The 19,006-nt window shown below is 40.1% G+C and overlaps 1 protein-coding gene across 9 annotated transcripts in view; it reads right to left on the bottom strand.

The window, feature by feature from the left end:
* Nucleotides 1-11,357: 11,357 nt before the first annotated feature.
* THOC2 (THO complex 2) overlaps nucleotides 11,358-19,006 on the bottom strand; it is a 64,800-nt gene continuing 57,151 nt past the window's right edge. For 6 of the 9 annotated variants that reach the window (XM_026089493.1, XM_026089496.1, XM_026089494.1 and 3 more), the window contains 6 exons: nucleotides 16,796-16,933; nucleotides 16,381-16,450; nucleotides 16,140-16,297; nucleotides 15,431-15,507; nucleotides 15,284-15,332; nucleotides 11,358-12,219 (listed from right to left, as the gene is read on the bottom strand). In XM_026089493.1, coding sequence (XP_025945278.1) covers nucleotides 15,305-15,332; nucleotides 15,431-15,507; nucleotides 16,140-16,297; nucleotides 16,381-16,450; nucleotides 16,796-16,933 — 471 coding nt within the window. In that variant the 3' untranslated portion in view covers nucleotides 11,358-12,219; nucleotides 15,284-15,304. Of the gene's footprint in view, nucleotides 12,220-14,532; nucleotides 14,700-15,283; nucleotides 15,333-15,430; nucleotides 15,508-16,139; nucleotides 16,298-16,380; nucleotides 16,451-16,795; nucleotides 16,934-17,192; nucleotides 17,275-19,006 lie in introns of those variants that run through there. The other 3 variants (XR_003257442.1, XM_026089497.1, XR_003257443.1) reach the window with 3 other exon arrangements.

Raw genomic sequence — 19,006 nt, 5'->3', positions numbered from 1 at the left:
GAAAAAAAAAAAAAAAAAAGAGTGAGACTAGTGATGTTTCCATAGAGGCCGTGCCCGGAGGGGTGCATGTCTTCATCGGCCATGTGCCCGCCGAGCCTGGCCGGGATGTCTCTTGCACGCCCGGGCACTCTCGTGCACCACCAGGGAAGAATGACTGGGAAACCAGTGGGAAGGGCAGCAGCTTGGCTGCTATTCAGGAAGCCAAACCTGGACCCAGGATAGAGCAAAACGCAGTTGCCCGCTAATGCTGGAGCACAGGGAGCCACCCAGGTTAATAGCCCACCTCAAAAGCTTAAGATACAGCTGCATTTTCCTGTAATTCCCACGTTTTTAACACTGCTTTAAAAAAAAAAATGCCTTTGTCCAACATCCCAGCTAAACTATCTAAATTGCCCCATCGCTAAATTATTCACCTCATCCCAATGCTGAGAAAATTGTGTTTCCAACAGTCGCCACAGACCATAAACCACACAAAGCAATGCTGATACTAAACAGCCAGCATGCACCCAAAACTCACGGCCCCGGGTGGCCACCACGCACTGCTGGGGCAGCACTTGGCTCCGAGGCAGCACAGCCAGCCGGCGAAGCCTTGCCAGACATGCAGCCACGTGCCCAAAGCACACAGGTGCTCACTCCTGGGACATCGGGAACAGCCCCCTACGCGCCACAGGCAGTCATGCTTGGGGCTGAGCTGCAGCAGGGGTGAGCTGCAACCAGCTGTCCAGAAATACACAAATTGCTAAAACAACAACAACAACAGCAAAAAAAAAATCACTTGGCATAACCAGTCTGGTGCAGGCTGCCTTGCAAAACACGTATATTGATCACAGCTTTTCACCTGCCTGCAGGTTGCGGGCCTAAAAACAGCAAGTCAGGATTGTTCTGCTTGGGCTGCCCAGGTGCCCCTTGCCGCAGGGTGCCCCTCACCAAGCACCTGCTCAGCCTCCTTCAGGCCATAATATATATTTTGTATATATTTGTGTGTGTATGTGTGTATAGGCATATGTATGTATACACACATATAGGCTTATGTGCATTTAGAGCGATATACATAAACAGATACAATATATGCACACACAAAATGTAATTTATGCAGCCTATACGGGCTGGGGCGAGGTGGGGGGACTCCTATAGGAAGGCCAAATGAAGGAGCCAACCTGAATTAATGAAAAGTGCTGTGCTTCACTGGACTTGGGGCCAGCCTTAGGCCGATGGGGGTGGCACGCTCATGGGCACTTACGGCGGGGCCACGGGAACATGGTGCGTCAGTGGCAAAGGCGGGCTGAGCCCACCTGGGACCCGTGGCACAGTCAGCACTCCCCGAGCCACCTGCTGTTGCTCATAGTTGTGCCAGACCAATAACACTGCTGCCCGTGGGGCACAAGGGGCTCCCACTCCCTGCACTGTGGTTGCCGGTGCTGCCCACAGCCCTCATTTCCACCCTTGTCCAACCACCGGACCCTTTGCTTCAAGAAAARAAAAAAAAAAAAAAAAAAATCAGCATGGAAAGGGGCAAGTTCTAGTGAGCGCAACAAATATAGTGATTATTCTAACAGCAAATGTTCTACAGTGATGAAGGTTCCAAGTTATTTTGGGGAGAGAAAAGTTTACTGATCCACCCAAGCTTGCAGTACAAGTGGAAGATCTTTACCCCCCACAGCAGTCATGATGGGGAGATGCTCTGGGACCAGGTGGTCTGTGCTTCAGGGTTTAACACTACCCACTCAAAGGGTGAGCGGGACCCTGTCACAACGTGGTATTTAAATATGACACCTGCACATTAGCTTTTTAGAAGAACATGGTGAAATGAACCTATTTATAGGTAAAGCATCCCACACAATGAATTCAGAGAAGCATGGAAAAAAAAAAAATTTTTGTTCCTTACTATATTCTTCATTTCATGCTCAAATTTTAGTCAAATATGGGAAATTTGATATTTTTCTATAAAATAGTTTTGACCCACGATACAAAGCACAAGAAGCTGGAAAGCAGAACTGGCGCCACCAGCATACTGGTGATTGATATGCTCCCACCTGATGTACATGTCAAAATTTCCAGCATGCTACTGCAAGCCAGGGTGTTAATTTGTCTGCTTATTCACAATGTGAGAGCTATAAAAGTGTGAAAGAAACTGTAATGACAGACTAATAAATAATACTCTCCCGGTGCGAGCAGTCTCTGCAAAGCTACCCCTGCAGTTGTCTCACTGAGCATCAAGAATGTAGCAAAACGGTTCATTTAAATTTTTCTAATAAATATTCATTAGGCTGAATGTGTCAATTAGTGCTGCAGCTGCTGCTCACCAGGACACACCAACACCAGCACCAGCACCGGCCCCAGCACCGTGGCTTGGCCAGCCCCAGTGCAGCCCTTGGCCTCGCATTGCCCAGTTTCCAGGGACATCACCAGGAGCAAAAAGCAACCAATATTTTTCAAGTCCAGCCCTAAAAACCAGAGCAGTTCCTCCTCCAGGCACAGTGCACATCTGACGACAGACTGAAATAAATAATAATATACTATAGTACAAACCTGGTTGTATTATTAGACCATATCTTTTCTTCCAAGGTTTGGTGTGGTGCATTTCAACTTTTTCAAAAATAATTATTATGGTTATTAAAATAATAATTCATGGTTATTAAAATTAAATTACAAAATTTCTTTGGTGCTCATCTTCATTGCCTCAGTCTGGAGAATTAACTCTATTTTGCAGACAGCACTACATAAACAAGCGCCAGATAATGATAGTTCTATTCAGTTAAACTAAGGGATTTAAGTATATAGATAATATTTTCATGGATATTATAAATTTCAAAGCAATATTAATTCAGAACATAATACATTTAAAAATTGGTTTCAGGGGAAATATTGCCCACAGCAGCAGTTGCCATCACCATCCCAGAGCGCTTTTGATCCAATCTCGGGTTCTCTGCTGCGCCACAGAGAGGCAGAAGGCGAAATTAAGGCATTCTCCAACGTTTAGGCCTTTCCGTACCAAGAAAGCTGTTTTAACCTAATGTCTTTCCTCCTTCCCACCTCAGTTACTTACCTTTAATGCTGCTCTGAGCACAGGCTGTTGAAGGGACTGAACCAAACATACTGAGGATGAGGCTGATGGCGGCCACGGGGCCCACGAGATGGCAGCCACGGGGCCCACGAGATGGCAGCTGCAGGAGCCACAAAATGGCGGCCACAGGGCCCACAAGATGGCAGCCCCAGAAATGACGTGGGGCTTTCCACCGCTAGGGCTCGGGGCCTGCGCTGGTCCACACAACCCTCCACAGGGATCAGTGGCCTGGTGGCCGCACGAAGTCAGATTTGTGACAGCAAGTCTCTTCAGCTTCATCAGCTCCAAAGTTTTTGTAGGAAAAACCAAGCGAACCAGGAGGCCAGGCAAGCCCAGCGGGGCCATTTCCCTGCCCTCAGCCCAGCCCGCCTCGCCGCGGCCTGGCCCTGGTGCTCAGCCTGCCCTGGAAACACAGCGAGGCAGGTGCTGCGCCACCTGCTCTGGGCTGCGCCGCCCCGGCAAAGGGTTTGCAGAAGCCAGCTGGGGCCCCATGCCTCGGGCTGCCTGCGAGGCAGCTGCTGCCGCCCAGCACAGCCAGCCGTGCCGATTGGGTTTTCCCATCTTTGTGGCATTAGATGGCAAGAGAGGGAGCACTGAAAATGGTCTGCAGGGCAGAAACTTATCTGGCACTGCCACGCCAGAGGTACTTTCATGCTTCCCGCAGGTGCTCAGCCCACGTACGAGGGCAGCCCCCTTCACCCACCTGGCTGGGAGGGGGCTGCCACCAACAGCAAAGCGAGAGCAGACAGCAAGGGGCAGCTGGCTAGCCTTTCTACTTATGCTTGCTACATCTCTATTTATTTATTTATTTGTTTGTTTATTTAAAGCTTGTCTATATCAGTTTTCCCTTTGACACCATGGCAGTGGTAGACAGATGTGCTCCATGTAGGTGCTGCTACAGGCTGACACAAAGAGCAGGGTAATGAAACCTTTTTGCTTATACTAAGCATTTATTTATTCCGGTTTCTAACATAGAACTGCTATCCCTAAATTATTTACTATGTCTATGCCATTTGAGGATGACGGGACATCTTACAGAAGAGCACGAGGACAAGGTCGCGGTCAGAAGCGGTGGATTGGCAGGATGCAGCATGAGCAGGACAGAAAGCATAATGAGAAATGATGGATCGGGGGCGAAGGGAGACAGAGGAAAAGGGAAGAAGAGACTTGTGAGAGGAGCATTATTTCCAAATGGTGAAGGGGCTGTTGACATCTCCAGCAAGCAGGCAAATTTAACACCCAAAGGTGACCTCAGAGCCCATGTGTAGCAGCAGACACAGATGGTAATGCATCCACAATTCAGTGCAGAAGAAGCTGTGCCCACCTGGCCTGCCCCTGGGAGACAGTTACAGGGAATTCACATCATTTGCTTTCAGTTTCAAGTTTTACTTCATCTTATTTTAAGGCGTGTAAAAGAAGCAGTGAATAGCTGAGGTTCACTGTGTAAAAGAGCAAAAGGGAGAAGGCTATGAGAAAAGACTGGACAATGTGACGCCTAACCAGGGCAGAGCGCTCAGGCCAGGCGTGGAAGAGCTGCCCAGGCAGAGCAAGGCGATGCAGATCCGAGATCCAGGGAGCTCGGTGCGTCAGGGTGCCAGTGGCGCAAGGGTGCCAGGCACATGACTGATGAGCAAAGGGTTAACGAAGACCTGCACAAGGCACCTGCAGCCTTCTACAGCCAGGACAAGGCACAATACAAATAAAGCATGTAAGAAAATATATAACACAAGCCAAACACATGATGCTGGTAATGGTTCGTGCTTTATATAATGTTCAGCATATAGATTAAAAAAATAAACCAATTAATGAGTGCATGACAGATACCTGATATGTTAAAACCAGTAGGAAAATGGATGATATAACACAGGACTGGATTAAATGTGTGTACAAGTTGAGCTCAAGCTGGAGAGTGAGCCCAGCACATACCCTCTGATCTCCAGAATAGGGCTCTGCTGACCTACTCGTTTGGATCCATGGCTGCAGCCAGAGGTGAGGGACAGGGGAGGCAGGTCCCTGGTTGTGAGACTGCTTCTGGAGCAGTCCATACTTGGGGAAAAAATGTCAACACCAGAAAGCCCTGGTCCCCAAAACACCACGAGTGCCCAGAAGGGCAGATCTGGGAACCAACCAGCTGCACCAACGTGTCTCTTTCCCATTTGTAAAAATCTAACATATTGACCATTAAGAGCACAGCAGAGTGTTTGAATTTAGGTATGAGATTGCAGGCATGGTGAGAATTGGACAACTAGTTCTAAAGGTGTCCATCTACTTAAAAACAGACAAACAAAAACTTATGAAGTTTTGGCTTCACAGAAGCGTTCTTGTGCACAATGCCGTTGTTTGGAGCAACACTGACATTCAGTGGCCAGTATGGGTGGAAAGTATTAATTTCCTATGCTTACCTATTTGATATGGCGCGCATATCCTAACCTCATTTCCCAGCCTACAGCCCCAGCATTACTACACATTTCCAACATGGAGCCAAGGAGACTCAGCAACGAGCAGAATTGACCTCTCAGCAAGAGTTACCCCACCTGAAGCCCAACATATGCCCCTTACCAAAAATCCCCTGAGGTCAGCATGACCCTACAAGAAGTGCACAGCTTTGTGCTGCTGCCGCCAAGTCCACTCAGCTCAAGCTCATGGTTTTGCACAGTGTTTTTGGCCTTGTATAAACCTGTCTGTATAAGACTAAATCACTTCTATCCATGCTGCCTGGAAAGCTTTCTGTCCAAGGCTGGCATTTTCTAAAAAGGAGAGGTGTTTGCTCTGTGCTCTGGGAGCATATTTTAATATGATTTGAAGCTTTTCAACAAATGCTGGATTTGAATTCCAAATATGGGATGAGCAGGCTAATTACCAAAAACCTACAAAATTAATGTAAGAGCCACATTTTGACCTGAGGCAAATAAATATAAATGCTATTTATTTAATATTCCCCTGCCCTTTAAACAGGGGAAGTTTGCCATATCCAGCAAGATAGCTTATTATAAAATAGCTAAAGCAGTGACCTATCACAGATGCTGTAGGTTATACAGACTGATTAGAATATCACATCAGACAGGCTGCACCAGGAACTGGGCTTAATTAACGACTTTTTTTTTTTTTTTTTAACCAGATTTTCTTCAGATGCCATCCATGTAGTGTTTTGCTTTGTAACATTCCCAGAGGGGAACATGCCCACGATCCAGAAGGAACGGGGACATTAAATAGCTCCCCCCACGACGCAGGCCTGCAAGCCCCGTGGTGAGTCAGTGCTCTCCTGCTGGTGCCCTGCTCGTCAGCTTGCGAGCCTGACGCCAGCTTTCCTTCTCCTCTGCAACTCAGTTGATCAGATAATCGCAGAAAAGGAAGCTATTGAAAATGCAGATGAGCATGTCCCCAACCTCGCAGCCACAAACCTGCCCCGGCTTGAGTGCCTTCCTCTCTTCCTGCACTTTCCTGCCTCCTCCGGTGTCTTGCTGCGCCCTGGGACTTGCTAGACATGTGGTTCTCATCCCCAAACACCCCCAAACTCCCGCTGATGTCACCATGCATACACCCAAGCCCTTGCAGAGTGCCATGTGTGAGAAATAATTTAACTTCTTTTTAGAAAGTTTCCTGGGCAGGGGGTGGAGGAATAACCCCCTAGGCATAAGCTGGGTGACAGTTAATTTTTATTAGCCTTTTTAAGGAAACAGGAAGTTTCAGAAAAGATTGGAGTTAACCCAGGTACATTATGTACTTTCAGAAAGTCAAATAATTTCTTTCTATTTTGATTGTTACAGTTTGCTGCTGTTAACTTTGCACTTACCAAACAAGCAACAGGCTCTAACTAAGCATCCCACTTGATTCTCCTTTCCCAGCGCAGCTCACGGTGCCGTTACAGCCACTGCACTGCTTCTACTGCGTAATCAGAGACATCGCAGGTGGAGGATAAATCCTCCTGCCAGTACAGTGACATGATTCCTTGAAGTTTATTTTTTAATGATTATTTCATTTCTGTCTGAGCTGACAGATTGTCTCCTGTTTCCTTTGAAGTTTACACTATATTCAAAGACCCCAATATGACCTTTTTCTTTGCTTGGTTTAATCCCATTCCTGAGTAATAGCCCTAAATACTGATAGATATCCTTCAGAAGACAGTTGTTAGCTGCCCAGCTGTTTATCATTTATACCATCAGCAAGCCAAATCCTGATCTCATTTGCACTCATCTAAATCCCAAGGACTACAGTGACTTTGATGGAAGTATTTCATTTCATACTGCCCTAAAGAGTTAATTAAAAGCTAACCTAAGTATTTAGCTTGGTTACTCTCCTTTTTAGCAATTCTTTCTCACCTCTAATTAGCCTGGTAACTCTTACCTGAATCCCTTCCCAATTTGTCTGTCTTTCTTGCACTAGGGGACAAGGATTTGTAATCTTGTCTAATTCATTCAGAAATAATCTCTAGTTAATAAGGACAAATCTAATCAGAAGAGTTTTACTGATCAAGTCCATAAGCACTACAGTTCCTTGATATTCAACACTAACTACAACCACAAAGAGGACACCGCTCTGTCCCAAATCCCAGATTACTTAAGGCACAAACTGACCTCCACAGAGCACCAGGTATGTCCTACTTGTGGTTCAAGTTTATTTTTTCTAGACTTTGTAAAAACTTTTTAAAGCAATATTTAGCATACGGGTAAACATTTGTGTTGAACACTCCTAATAGATGATGCAAAAAGGTGAGGGTTATCATTATAGTCAGCAAATATTCTATTAGCCTTAGCTTGTTTTTTTTATAATGTTGAATCAATGCAAAAACTGTACTTTTAAATACTCTTGAGAATAAAACATTAATTTGCTTCATGGACAGTGCCTGTAGGCCAAGATCTTCCTTTTTGATTAAAAACCTAAGTTACAACTTTACAAGGCTGTAATTTTAAGCAGGCAGGTGCTCAATCTCCTCGCAGTCACAGCTGCTTTAATGCAAACAGCATCAGGCACCCAGGCATGGGAGTACCACAGATCCCCATCGCTTCTGAAAGCAGGCAGGCTCATCGCTTCAGGTAGGACAAACAAGGTCACTTTAAAAAATGTTTACTGTGAGCAACACAATTCTAGAAGGACAAAAAATTGCTATTTTGCAGTTATATTTAAAAAGGTTTTACATTGTCTGCATAATGTTTTTCCTAATATTTGTCACATATATTTTGGGAACCAAAGGAAAAGAAATCCCTCCTATTTCAAAAGGCCACCCACAGTGAACACCCCTGCACGATTAGTGCTAAGTGCAGCAGGAGCATGGACGTTTCTATCTGTGTCTGAAGTAGACACTTGCAATGAACAGAATGAAAATCACAAGCAGTCGTGCTATGTGCATCAGCAGTTTCCCTACTTCTGAAACTAATTTCTCTAGTTTAAAGATACTCATTAACCACAAAACCAAATCTCTTCACAGAGAAGTTTAATGCGTGCCTTAACTCATGAACAGGAAAAGCAGGCTACGCTAATTATTTCTAGCAAGTATTTCAGCAGCTGTAACATCCTCAGACAACTAAGTAATGAAAGATACTGCTAGAACTGAGAAAAGAATTTAAAATTAGTTGCTCACTAGTTAAATAACTAATTCCTGATGCAATTTTATTAGGCTCAATACTGTTAAAACAAATACACTATCCTTTTAACACAGCACGTAACTACACATTTTACTATTTTAAAAGTTAACGTAAGCAAATTCTAAACAAACACTGATACAGCTTCATAGAAACATATGCTTAGCTTGAGTCTCGAGCCAAAACAGACTTTCTGCTTCATCTTTTAATAAAGTTATACTGACATAATTCTATTTGTAATCAACTATAGTGCAGTGTATTTCCTTGAAAAATAAACCACCCTCAACAGAAACTTGAGTCTTAATGCTCTCTTTCTCCTAGCTTAGTATGGGCTGCTGTTGGACTAGGGGAAGAGCAGGAAAGAACAAAACAATACAGATGTGACATTGCATATAAAGCCAAACAACTTTGTTTAAACACAGCATACAACAATTAACTTATTTGGAACATGATTTAAGTTTTTAATCTTTCATCCTTATTTCCTTGTGAGCTTCTAAAATAGAAGTTCACATGAACAGAAGATCGAGCATTTAAATCTATTAAACATGTTTCTCAGAACAATCACTAAAAATTAGTTTACTCTGGCAGAGTTGAATTTTATACACTTCTCTTTGTGAACAAACCTTGTTTTCCAATGATGTTCAATAAGGACCAATTTCCCTGTGTAAACTTAAGTTGATTTGTATCAATTTCACTAGTAAGCATCAATGAACCTCCTTGTTGGACCACACAGCCAACAGAAAGTACTTATGGGAATCATTGCTACTAAAAATGAACTGCTTAGCACAGGTAAGCAGAATGAAGGCAGAGATCAATAGCGAATGTTGCTGGCAGTAACGCAAACCAAAGCAGTCCAATGAATGGAATAAATTTCCTGCTTGGAAACCTGAATGTATAACCTTGTAAAACATCATTGTCCTCTTGTGTTGCACACAATGAATGAAAATATACTTCTTTATAAAAACCCTCGAGGACTGTACTATATAAAGGGAAATAAATCGCGGTCCTGGAGGAAGTTGTACCTAAGAGAAATTTTGGTCTCGGTTGTATAGATCACCTCTCTCTTTACAGGGGTTAAATCTTTCAAGCTACTTGGATCCCACAGCTCCTGTAAGACTCTGGTCCTTAACTATCATGACTTCATCTCTGAAAATAATTAATTATTCCAGTTAAAGGGACTATGATTAGTTTTATATTTGCTGTGACTTTTAAAAATGGGGAAAACTTCACTCAAGCATTTAGGCAGCAAGGATGGTAGCTCCCACTACTTCAGCTCATAATTTTCTGAAGTGGCATGAGGATGAAATGTAAAAGGTTTGTTTTACACTTTTGCTAGTTATTTCAGTCTTAATATTGTTGGACACCTCCCACTAGCATCAGATTTCCTCCCCAACATAGATTAAATAAAACTATTTTGAAAAGCAGATCCTTTCCAAATGATTTGATTTAAAAAAAGATGGAAAATACAGTAAACACAAAGGCTGAAGAGAAACTACTCAGTGCAGTTTCAGATTACAATTTAATTGATTTGATGTGTAAGTATCACCAGAAGGGGGTAGAAGTCTTCTCCTCCCCTCCAGGTCACTGCTTCTCATTCTACTATATTGACTAACCACAGAGGCAAAGGTCTTCTCTGTATCACAGGACTCCTGGCAAACAGACGGAGCAATTGCATTCGAAGTTTACGCAATCCTGCAGTATTTGCTGTAGAGAAAAAAACAGAGAGAGACCCTGTCTCCAAAATACAACAAGAATCCAGGTGTAACAATGGCTCCTGCCTTCCTGTGAGTACAGATTCATCCTGTATTTAAACACTACCGTACCCAGGCCAAAAAAGTTCACCTTCCAATTCTACTTTTTTAAAGTCCACGTAGCAAACAATTTATCTGGATAAGATATTGGCATCACCCTTTCTCTAAAGAATATGAACTGGCATTGATTTTACAATCCACATTTTCTAGTTCAAACAAACTACTGATTCTTTTGATTAAAAAAAAAAAAATCCACATCTTGGGGGTGGGGGAAGGAATTAAACTATTAGTCATGAATGCAAACTTGAAGACTTCTAGATCTGAAGATTTCTTATCCAGATGAATGCCTAAACCTCACCAAAAATAAAGTGACCTACTATATCATGTCTTATGCCAGGCACAGACCTTTTTGTCAGGCATTAAGGGCTGTATAGAGTCAACAGTGTTGGTATTTACTTTTATGAAATAAGAAACGACAAATTAAGCACAGTATCAGTCAGGCAAAAGAGGGCTTCAGACTCCTTCCCTGTCTCATGCTGCAAATGTAAAGAACATCTTTAAGACTGTTCAAATTAAAGAAATTTTAAAGGGACCCTAAGTCAATCTAATTTAGCTAGATGAGCAAATCTAGAAATAGTGTCAAAGATTTTAATGAGCTTTAGATCAGGGAAAAATGCCTCAAGAGATGACTGTAAACTTGATTGAATGCAAGAAGTCAAACTCTGAGGCCTTCTTGAAACCACTGTTAAAGTGTAACACACATCTGTGTTTCTACACTAGGCAGATACACTTGGGTTGTTGACATACGGCATGATTCGGACTCTTTCAAGATGCATCTGATCAGCAAGTACAGAGGACTCATTCATAGCAAAGACAAAACACTCTCACACAACCCCACACCCATTAACACCAAAGTTTCATAACAATACATAAATTAATAAAGCGACCACACACACACAATGATTTACGACCCATTGAGAAAACTATTGTTTATTTAGAAAAAAGGTTACACTGGTAGAATTCAGCAGATAAAAAAATTCTTTTTTGTTTTTTTTTTTTAAAAATGTCATTGTGAAACTTTTCAGACTAAAGTTCAGCGATACAAAGCTCCTGTAGCTGTAATTGAAACTTAATTTATTTCAGTTTTGAAGAGAGCATTTCCAATTAATCTAAAAACATCATGACAAACAAAAGGTGTGGCAAGGGACAACTGAGCACAGGTTTAGGGCGGGCTGGAAGGGACAGGGTTCTTTCTTTGTTTTTTAAACAAGTCAACGTTGTACGCATAATATACAAATAATCCCTAAGCATTGCATGAAAACAGTGCTCCCACTTGGTTTTTTTAGTCACTGATATTAAAAACAGGCCAAGTAATAAATAAAAACTGAGTTTAAATGAGGTAAATTCAAAAAGGTTCAATAACTGTTTATTTGTGGTTTTCAAACATCTAAAAGAATGCATTTCAGATCGAAAGAATTACTAAACCCAGGCAGTATTTAGACAACCTAAAGTGGAACTCTGTACACATGAAACCTCATTTGCACTATGGCAACTGTTTGTTTGCAGCACATTGTGCTAAAATATGGAATAGGTAACACTTTCAGCCAGGTACTGAAAATAAATGTGTAAGAAACTAAGCAACAAGTTAAAATACAGTAATGTACAACTCAACAATTAAATCTTCAGCATGGGGGAAATAAAGCAGAGAACTGAATAATTTAAGGAGATGCAGATGGGTCCTCTTCATTCACAAATTTCTGTGCAATCTATACTCTGGAAAATAGATTTCTGGTCACAGCTGGATATCTTCCCATTTCAATTTCACCTGCAATCAAAGCATATAAAATTGCAATTAGATGTCATTCAAAGAAATACTAGTCTCACAGCTCAGCATTTTATTCCATTCACAATTCAAAGAATGAGGGAAAAATGAAACTTCAGTTAGTCACTCTTTCATTAACTCTAGCTTACTCTGTAACAAGAGCTGTATTAATGTAAGCATTGCATTGAAAGTAGTGAAAAACTAACTTAGATACAAATAAACATGTCACTTGTCAAAGTAAAAGCTGATTTAGAATTATAGCCACCCTCAAAATGTTAGTATCTCTAAACTAGAGAAGAAAAATAAATGCAGTCAATCAGAAGCTGTACATTAGGAAGAATGTTAAAAAAAATTAACAAACAGGTACACAGGAACATTAGATTTCACAACTGTGTTGCTATAAAAAGCATTTTTTATACTTCACTATGCAAATTATGGGGCAGTATCAGTATTTTATGCCAGATGCTCCACTTTAGCCCATTATATAACTGGATGTGAATTTGACTGCAACTGACATTTACCTAAGCACTTGTTTCCTTAAATTATGATACAGTCATAAAAGAAATGAATAAACCTGGGATCAATCCACAGAGATCAGGCAATAATGACTTTGTTGGACACAGAGTCCAACATATTCCATGAATTTTTTTAGGACTGCTCCCAATCATTCAGTTTGGAAGCTATTTAGAAGCATCTTCTATTATTTCAAGAAGATAAAACAGCAATAATACTAAGAAGCAATAACCCCAACTCTTATTCTTTTTCTCCTTCACCAACACCCTCTAAGGAGCACAAGGTATCAGTGTGATCTTTGTTACCCAAAAACCCTTCCACATATTTGCCCTTGGCTTCAGTGGCTGAGCAAGCAATGTCACCAGTCGAAACTCTCGAGATGCTTTTTTCAATAATCCCCCCATTGCTCTTTGAGGCAACAATCCAACTGCAGAGATTATCTTCAGAAGACATTTCTGGATGCTCAGAAAATTTCAGAAAGCAAGTTTCTTCCCCTACCACAGCTGCATATCGGAAAAAAGAGAAAGCCACTTTCCTGCATCATTAGATTTCTGGGTCCAAAGCAAAAAGCCTTTGCTATCCCATCAGAAGTTTTGTCACAATTGTTTTGGGKTTTTTTTGTTTGTTTTCTGACCTGACCAAAGCACAGATACTGCTGTAATTCTCTGGTAGGAGACCCTTTCAAAACATTCCTTTGTAAATGTTATATAAACCACGTTACTACCCTTACATCTCTTGAAAAAGAATTCCCAACAACAAAGCATTTACACCTTTCAGATCTGGTCTTTGTTTTACTGATGCTGTCAGATGCAAACAGATGAACATGGGACTGTGTCAAGGTCCCTTTCTCTGTCACCTAAAGCAAGCATAGCCACTGCAAGCAGTGTTAATTGGAGAGTCCACAGCCAATAATCTCTCCAGTAAGTTTTGCCATATAGCATCATGTTAAGTATAAATATTCTGGTTCTCAAAGCAGAATACCCATGTAATTGAATCACAAAATCATCAAGGTTGAAAGGGACCTTTGGAGATCATCTAGTCCACCCCCACTGCTCAAAAGCAGGATTATCTGGAGCAGGTCGCTCAGGACCACATCCAGCTGGATTCTGAATACCCTCAGGGATGGAGACTCCACAACTGCTCCAGGCGGTTCTAGTATTTCACCACTTTCATAGTAAAAAGATTTTATGTTTAAATGGGATTCACAGCAAGCTGTTTTGTGAAAGGTAGTTTTTTTTTTTTTTTTTTTTTTTTTTAAGACCAACCAAATGTAGTCATGAAAACAAGACAAATTTTCAGCCTCATTAATCCTTCTGCAAGATCTGAGACATAAAGAAGGACTTGTGCACCTAATCTTGTCTTCCCCCTCCTCCCCAACTGTATCGCTTTGTCTAATGAAAGTCTTCCACGCTCTGCCTGGCTTATATATTGTATGGTAGTCAGAACAATATTACTCTGAGAAAGCAGACGTTTCAAACTCCCCCAAAATGTGTAACTGAATTTAAAAAAACAAAACAAAAAACTGTTTCAACTTCATTTCTCCTTGTGTTCACTTTGAATGCTCACAGAAACTACAAACAAAATTTTCACAGAAATAATTCATCAGTTCTGAATAAAGAACAAACATGACAAAAATAATAAAGCACCAAGACAATTTGCAAACAGAGAAAGAGAAGCTCTAACTTTCTGTATTTGTAGAACATCAGTCATTTTCATATTTTCCCAACCATATATACACAGTTTACAGAATGTAAAATTGTCATTGCTCTATGGAGAAAGACTGGTAGCGATGTGTTGACTCACAGGTTAGGTAGGTCAGCTGAACTTATTTTAAGTTCAGTGTGGCACTCTCCTGTGCTTCCCAAGTAACTGAAAGTGAATTATTCTGAGACTTAAACTGATTATATGCAAAGGGGGGCAGGGGAGCACCCTCATAAACTCAGTTTTAGTCTCCACATATCTGAGTGGATCTGAAAAAAAATTAGAACACTGTCTAAGCACAGTTTATTTTTCTCTATTTTCTCTAAGTTCCAGTCTGAATATGGGTTAAGCAAAATATACAGTTTGAAGGGTTTTTTTTACATTCTGTAAAGTAGAAGTTTTCCTTTATTATCAGATCAAATGTGAAGAGGAAGAGATCAAAGACTAAACAGACATAATGAACTGACTTACTACTATAGGACAATTTTTAATTAAGCTTCCAATACATATGGCAAGACATTCTCAGTTAACAGGTAGACTACCAAGCCTGAAGACTATCAGGATTCAGTGATTCATTTCTTTGTTTTTCTAATCCACCTTTCTTAGGACAAGTACCAAACAGGCAACCATGCCCCAACATTCTTTACACCCCATTTTATCTCTTTTTTTTGGCACTTGCAAAACAGGCTTGAAGATCTGGTCAATCCCTATGCTGAGGATGCAGAAAGTTCTCCCTGAGCCAGAACTGAAAAAAAAGTATAGTTCCTTTCACACTCAGGCTGTTTGTATAGTATACCAGTCTATAGCGACTATAGGAGCTATCAGCAAATAAAGCAAAGCATAAAAATTTTACCTTGACTGGAACAAGTCTTCATTATCTGTGCTTGTCTGAAGATTTATGAGTAAATTAAACATTAAGGACAAATACATCTTACTACAAATAATGAAATGAAGCTACTTTTCAGTATTTAACTTAAGTGTTGATGTGTTAAAAGGATATTGTTTCTTTTCTTCTTTTCCTCCAGTGCTGTCTCGTTTTTCTTTCTTTTCTGTTTTTTCTTTATCATGTCTTGATTCCTTTGCAAAAATACACATATGGGAAATAGTTTTTTATGGTATACATTGTACAGTCTGACTAAAAGGATCATGCACATTTAAATTATAACTGGCCACAGTGGTTCTACCTAAAGAAAACTGACAGAGTGAAAGTAATCAGATTCTAGAATTTGAGATTTTTTTAACTTTATCTTACAGTTTTACGGTAACCTCTAAAGAGTTATAACAACTGGGTAATATTGTTTGGTCTTTTACAAATATGGTTACAAGATACTGCTCTAGTTTCACAAAAAAAGCTGTGCTGATGTGCACTTAACACATGAATATAAGCAGACTGGTTTATACGTAAATAATCCCTGCTTTTATATATTTGCTCCCCAAACTAGTCTGCAAATATACTTTAAGTGTTGAATACTCTCCCATAATTTATGAATTTTCTTGGCAACTACCAAAAATAACTATTCCTCTAATTTATCCAGTCAGGGTGACTGCTGAAATATGTAGTGCCACAAGATACCAGCAATTACAGAACATTTTCCTACACATTCACAGCATGTCTTTTCAATTTAGGCCATAAACAGGCAACAAAATCTAGGAAAAACAATGAGCTAAACTGTTTATAGAGAACAGAAAATGAGACTAGCTTATTTTACCTTTTTGCTACCAGAGGAGCTCTTCTCCATCTTCTCTGCTTTGATTGAATCACCTTTTTCTTTACCTGAAGATTTTGATTTGTTCTTCTCCTTTTCCTTTTCATTTGAGCGAGGGGAATCAGAAGGACTTTCACTTTTACTATGTTTTGAAGAACCAGCTAAAAACACACCAGAAAGTTGTGATTCACAACAACAATTGAAAAAACCTAACACACACACACACACAAAATAAAGTACATACTTGTCCCATTTTCCTCTTTGCGTCGTTTAGTTGAATCCTGTGGCACCTCCCGGTCACTGTTTGAATGATCCTAATACCAAATACAATTATGCCAATGTTAGCAAACTGATACAGTCATACTCCTGAAGTAGCACCCTACTTATAATTTAAAGAACTTATTTTTTGAACACTTAAAAGGTAACTGAGATATTATATATTTTTAAAGCTTCTGGAGATTGGTTTTGAAGAGTAATGGTTTAGAATGTACTAATGTAAACTAACCTTTGAAATATTAACAAAATAAAAAAACAACCCTGATTTGGGTAACTTCTGCTTTGATAGGTTGTACCACCAGTTATTATTGCAAGAGTTTTGAACAGAGAGCTTTCCAAGTATTTAACGACTTTCTAAACTAGTTCATAAAAATTTCACCAACCCTTTTTCGATCTTTCCTGTCCTTTTCATCTTTCTTCTCTCTCTCTCTTGATCTTTCCCTTGACTTGTCCAAATCTTTCTTGTCCACTTCTCTCTCCTTACTCTTGGACAGTGTTGGAGTAGTGTGGTTAATGTAGTGCTGTTAAATTAAGGCAATATCATTGAGAATTAATATGTATTTCTAAACGTGTAAACAAAAGTCTTACTCTATTGTACCAAATCTAGCTCAAAAAACAAAATAAAATATTGGTACTATACAAGCACAAAGTAAATAAATTGAAGCTTTCAAACTGGTCATCTATAGTTTAATCTGTAATATTGTTTTCTCAACACTGAAAATCCAAAAACTCTTTCACTTAACTGAAACATTTATATTGAATACACACGAAGTTCTTTACCAGTATTGTTTGATACATCAAAGCAGTACTATTGATACAGGATGTGCAGATTCCTGGACTGACTTAGCACTTGCAATTCTGCCTGGAATGAATGAATGGAATCAGTTTCTTAAACAGGTTCTAATTTTTAAAGAATAACCTTAATCTACAAAGTACTTAAAGCCAATACTTTGAATAATGTTTTTTTTCAGCTAAAATAATATAGAATTCAATGGTAAGCCCTAAGCTTCAAATGATAAAAGTAGCTGAAACTAGAAGAGAGTTGTGTTTGCTCTGCAAGGTTCTAGCTTGTTATTCCACTCCTCTTTCTAACCAGTTTTAATAAGCTTTGTAAAAAAATACTAGTTTCAAAGCTAAATGTTTTTATACACTAAACTTTTTTTTGGGGGGGGGGAGAAAACAAATCACAGTAGTGTCAAGTATAACACTTGACAAAGTTCAAAAGCTACTATGTCTATATATAAGGTAGTGCATGTTTTGCACATCAACGCGTTATCATAACTAATTCTGTATTTTAATACAATTATATTTTATATTCAGGTTTAAGAAATACTTTTCATAAATATAAAAAAGCCAATTTTAAATGAAACAGCATTTACTGGTATTTCAGATACTTGAGTTATAGCAACACACAAATTTAAAATCAGTATATTTGAGTTTTTTTCAAGTTCTGTAAGCTATCAATTTTGTCTGATTTTTTTAATTGGAGTGTTCTTTACATTTCTTTTTAGAGAGACATCTTACTTAAAAGGGCGCCATAGAAAGAGACAAATGCAAGACTAGTTTAAAACAATACAGAAATCACTTAAACTAACAAAATCAAATAGGGTTTCAAGTAATTTTGTTCTTTTAATCATGCTAATCCTACCCCTTTCCAGTTTTTGAAAATGTTTAACTTGCCAAAACTTCAGGTCACTAGTCTTATGTTAAAAAAACAACAAAAAACAAAAAAACAAACACAATGACAGTATCTTGGGTCCCTTTGCTTTTTCTTACTTACTGGTATTTTGCTACTCTCCTATGTCGAAGGCTGAACCTTCAGTATCCCTTTTACTGGATCCCTTTTTCTTCTTTCTGCCCTTTTCCCCTCACTCATCCTATCTTGTTCCTTTCGCTGTCTTTATTCTACAGGCCAGTTTATCCTCGCCCCCTTGTCTGTTATCAGCTCTTAGCAGTGACTTGCAGACATGGTTTCCCAGTGCAGCCCTGTTTTGCTTTCTTAATGTGGAAGGCAGCTAAGACTTAACTCGGCTTTCCTCCTTTTCTGTTCCTTACACCCACAGGGTCTCCCATGACAGATGGCACTGCTCATCTACCATCCCAGTTCAGAGCTGTGGAAAACCGCACTCTTCTGTCCTTTACAAGAAGAGGCTGGATCCAGCTTGCCAGGCTTTACCATTTGGCCTCTAGAAACACTGCTAGCTGAAACCACATCAAATCTGGGGTACTGCTGCGTGTTGTGTAATTTGGGCAAAGGCCAAAGTAAGAATAATGCAAACTCAACTCAAGTGTGGCAACATCTATTCTACAACCTGCAATGTTAAACACCGCTTCAGCGGTCTGGCCCCAAACCCAGGCTAAATCAAGAAGCAAGCCAAGCCTACAAGCATACAGAAGCACTTGACTTCTACGAACTTTCAATGCAAGCTGAACTCACAAGTCTCTTACAGGCTTCCGAATATCACATCCTTTCCCCAAACAAGTACGCAGGAGTAAAGAGTATTTAACTTGTCTTATACCATAAACAGGCAACATAGTCAAAAAGTGCCTTAAGTAGGTTAAAATGGCACTGAAGAATGAAAATTAGTTGATTA

Source organism: Apteryx rowi, unplaced genomic scaffold, assembly GCF_003343035.1.
Source record: "Apteryx rowi isolate R43461 unplaced genomic scaffold, aptRow1 scaffold_82, whole genome shotgun sequence".
Classification (NCBI taxonomy): Eukaryota; Metazoa; Chordata; class Aves; order Apterygiformes; family Apterygidae; genus Apteryx; species Apteryx rowi.
This window is presented reverse-complemented; position numbering and strand designations above follow the sequence as displayed.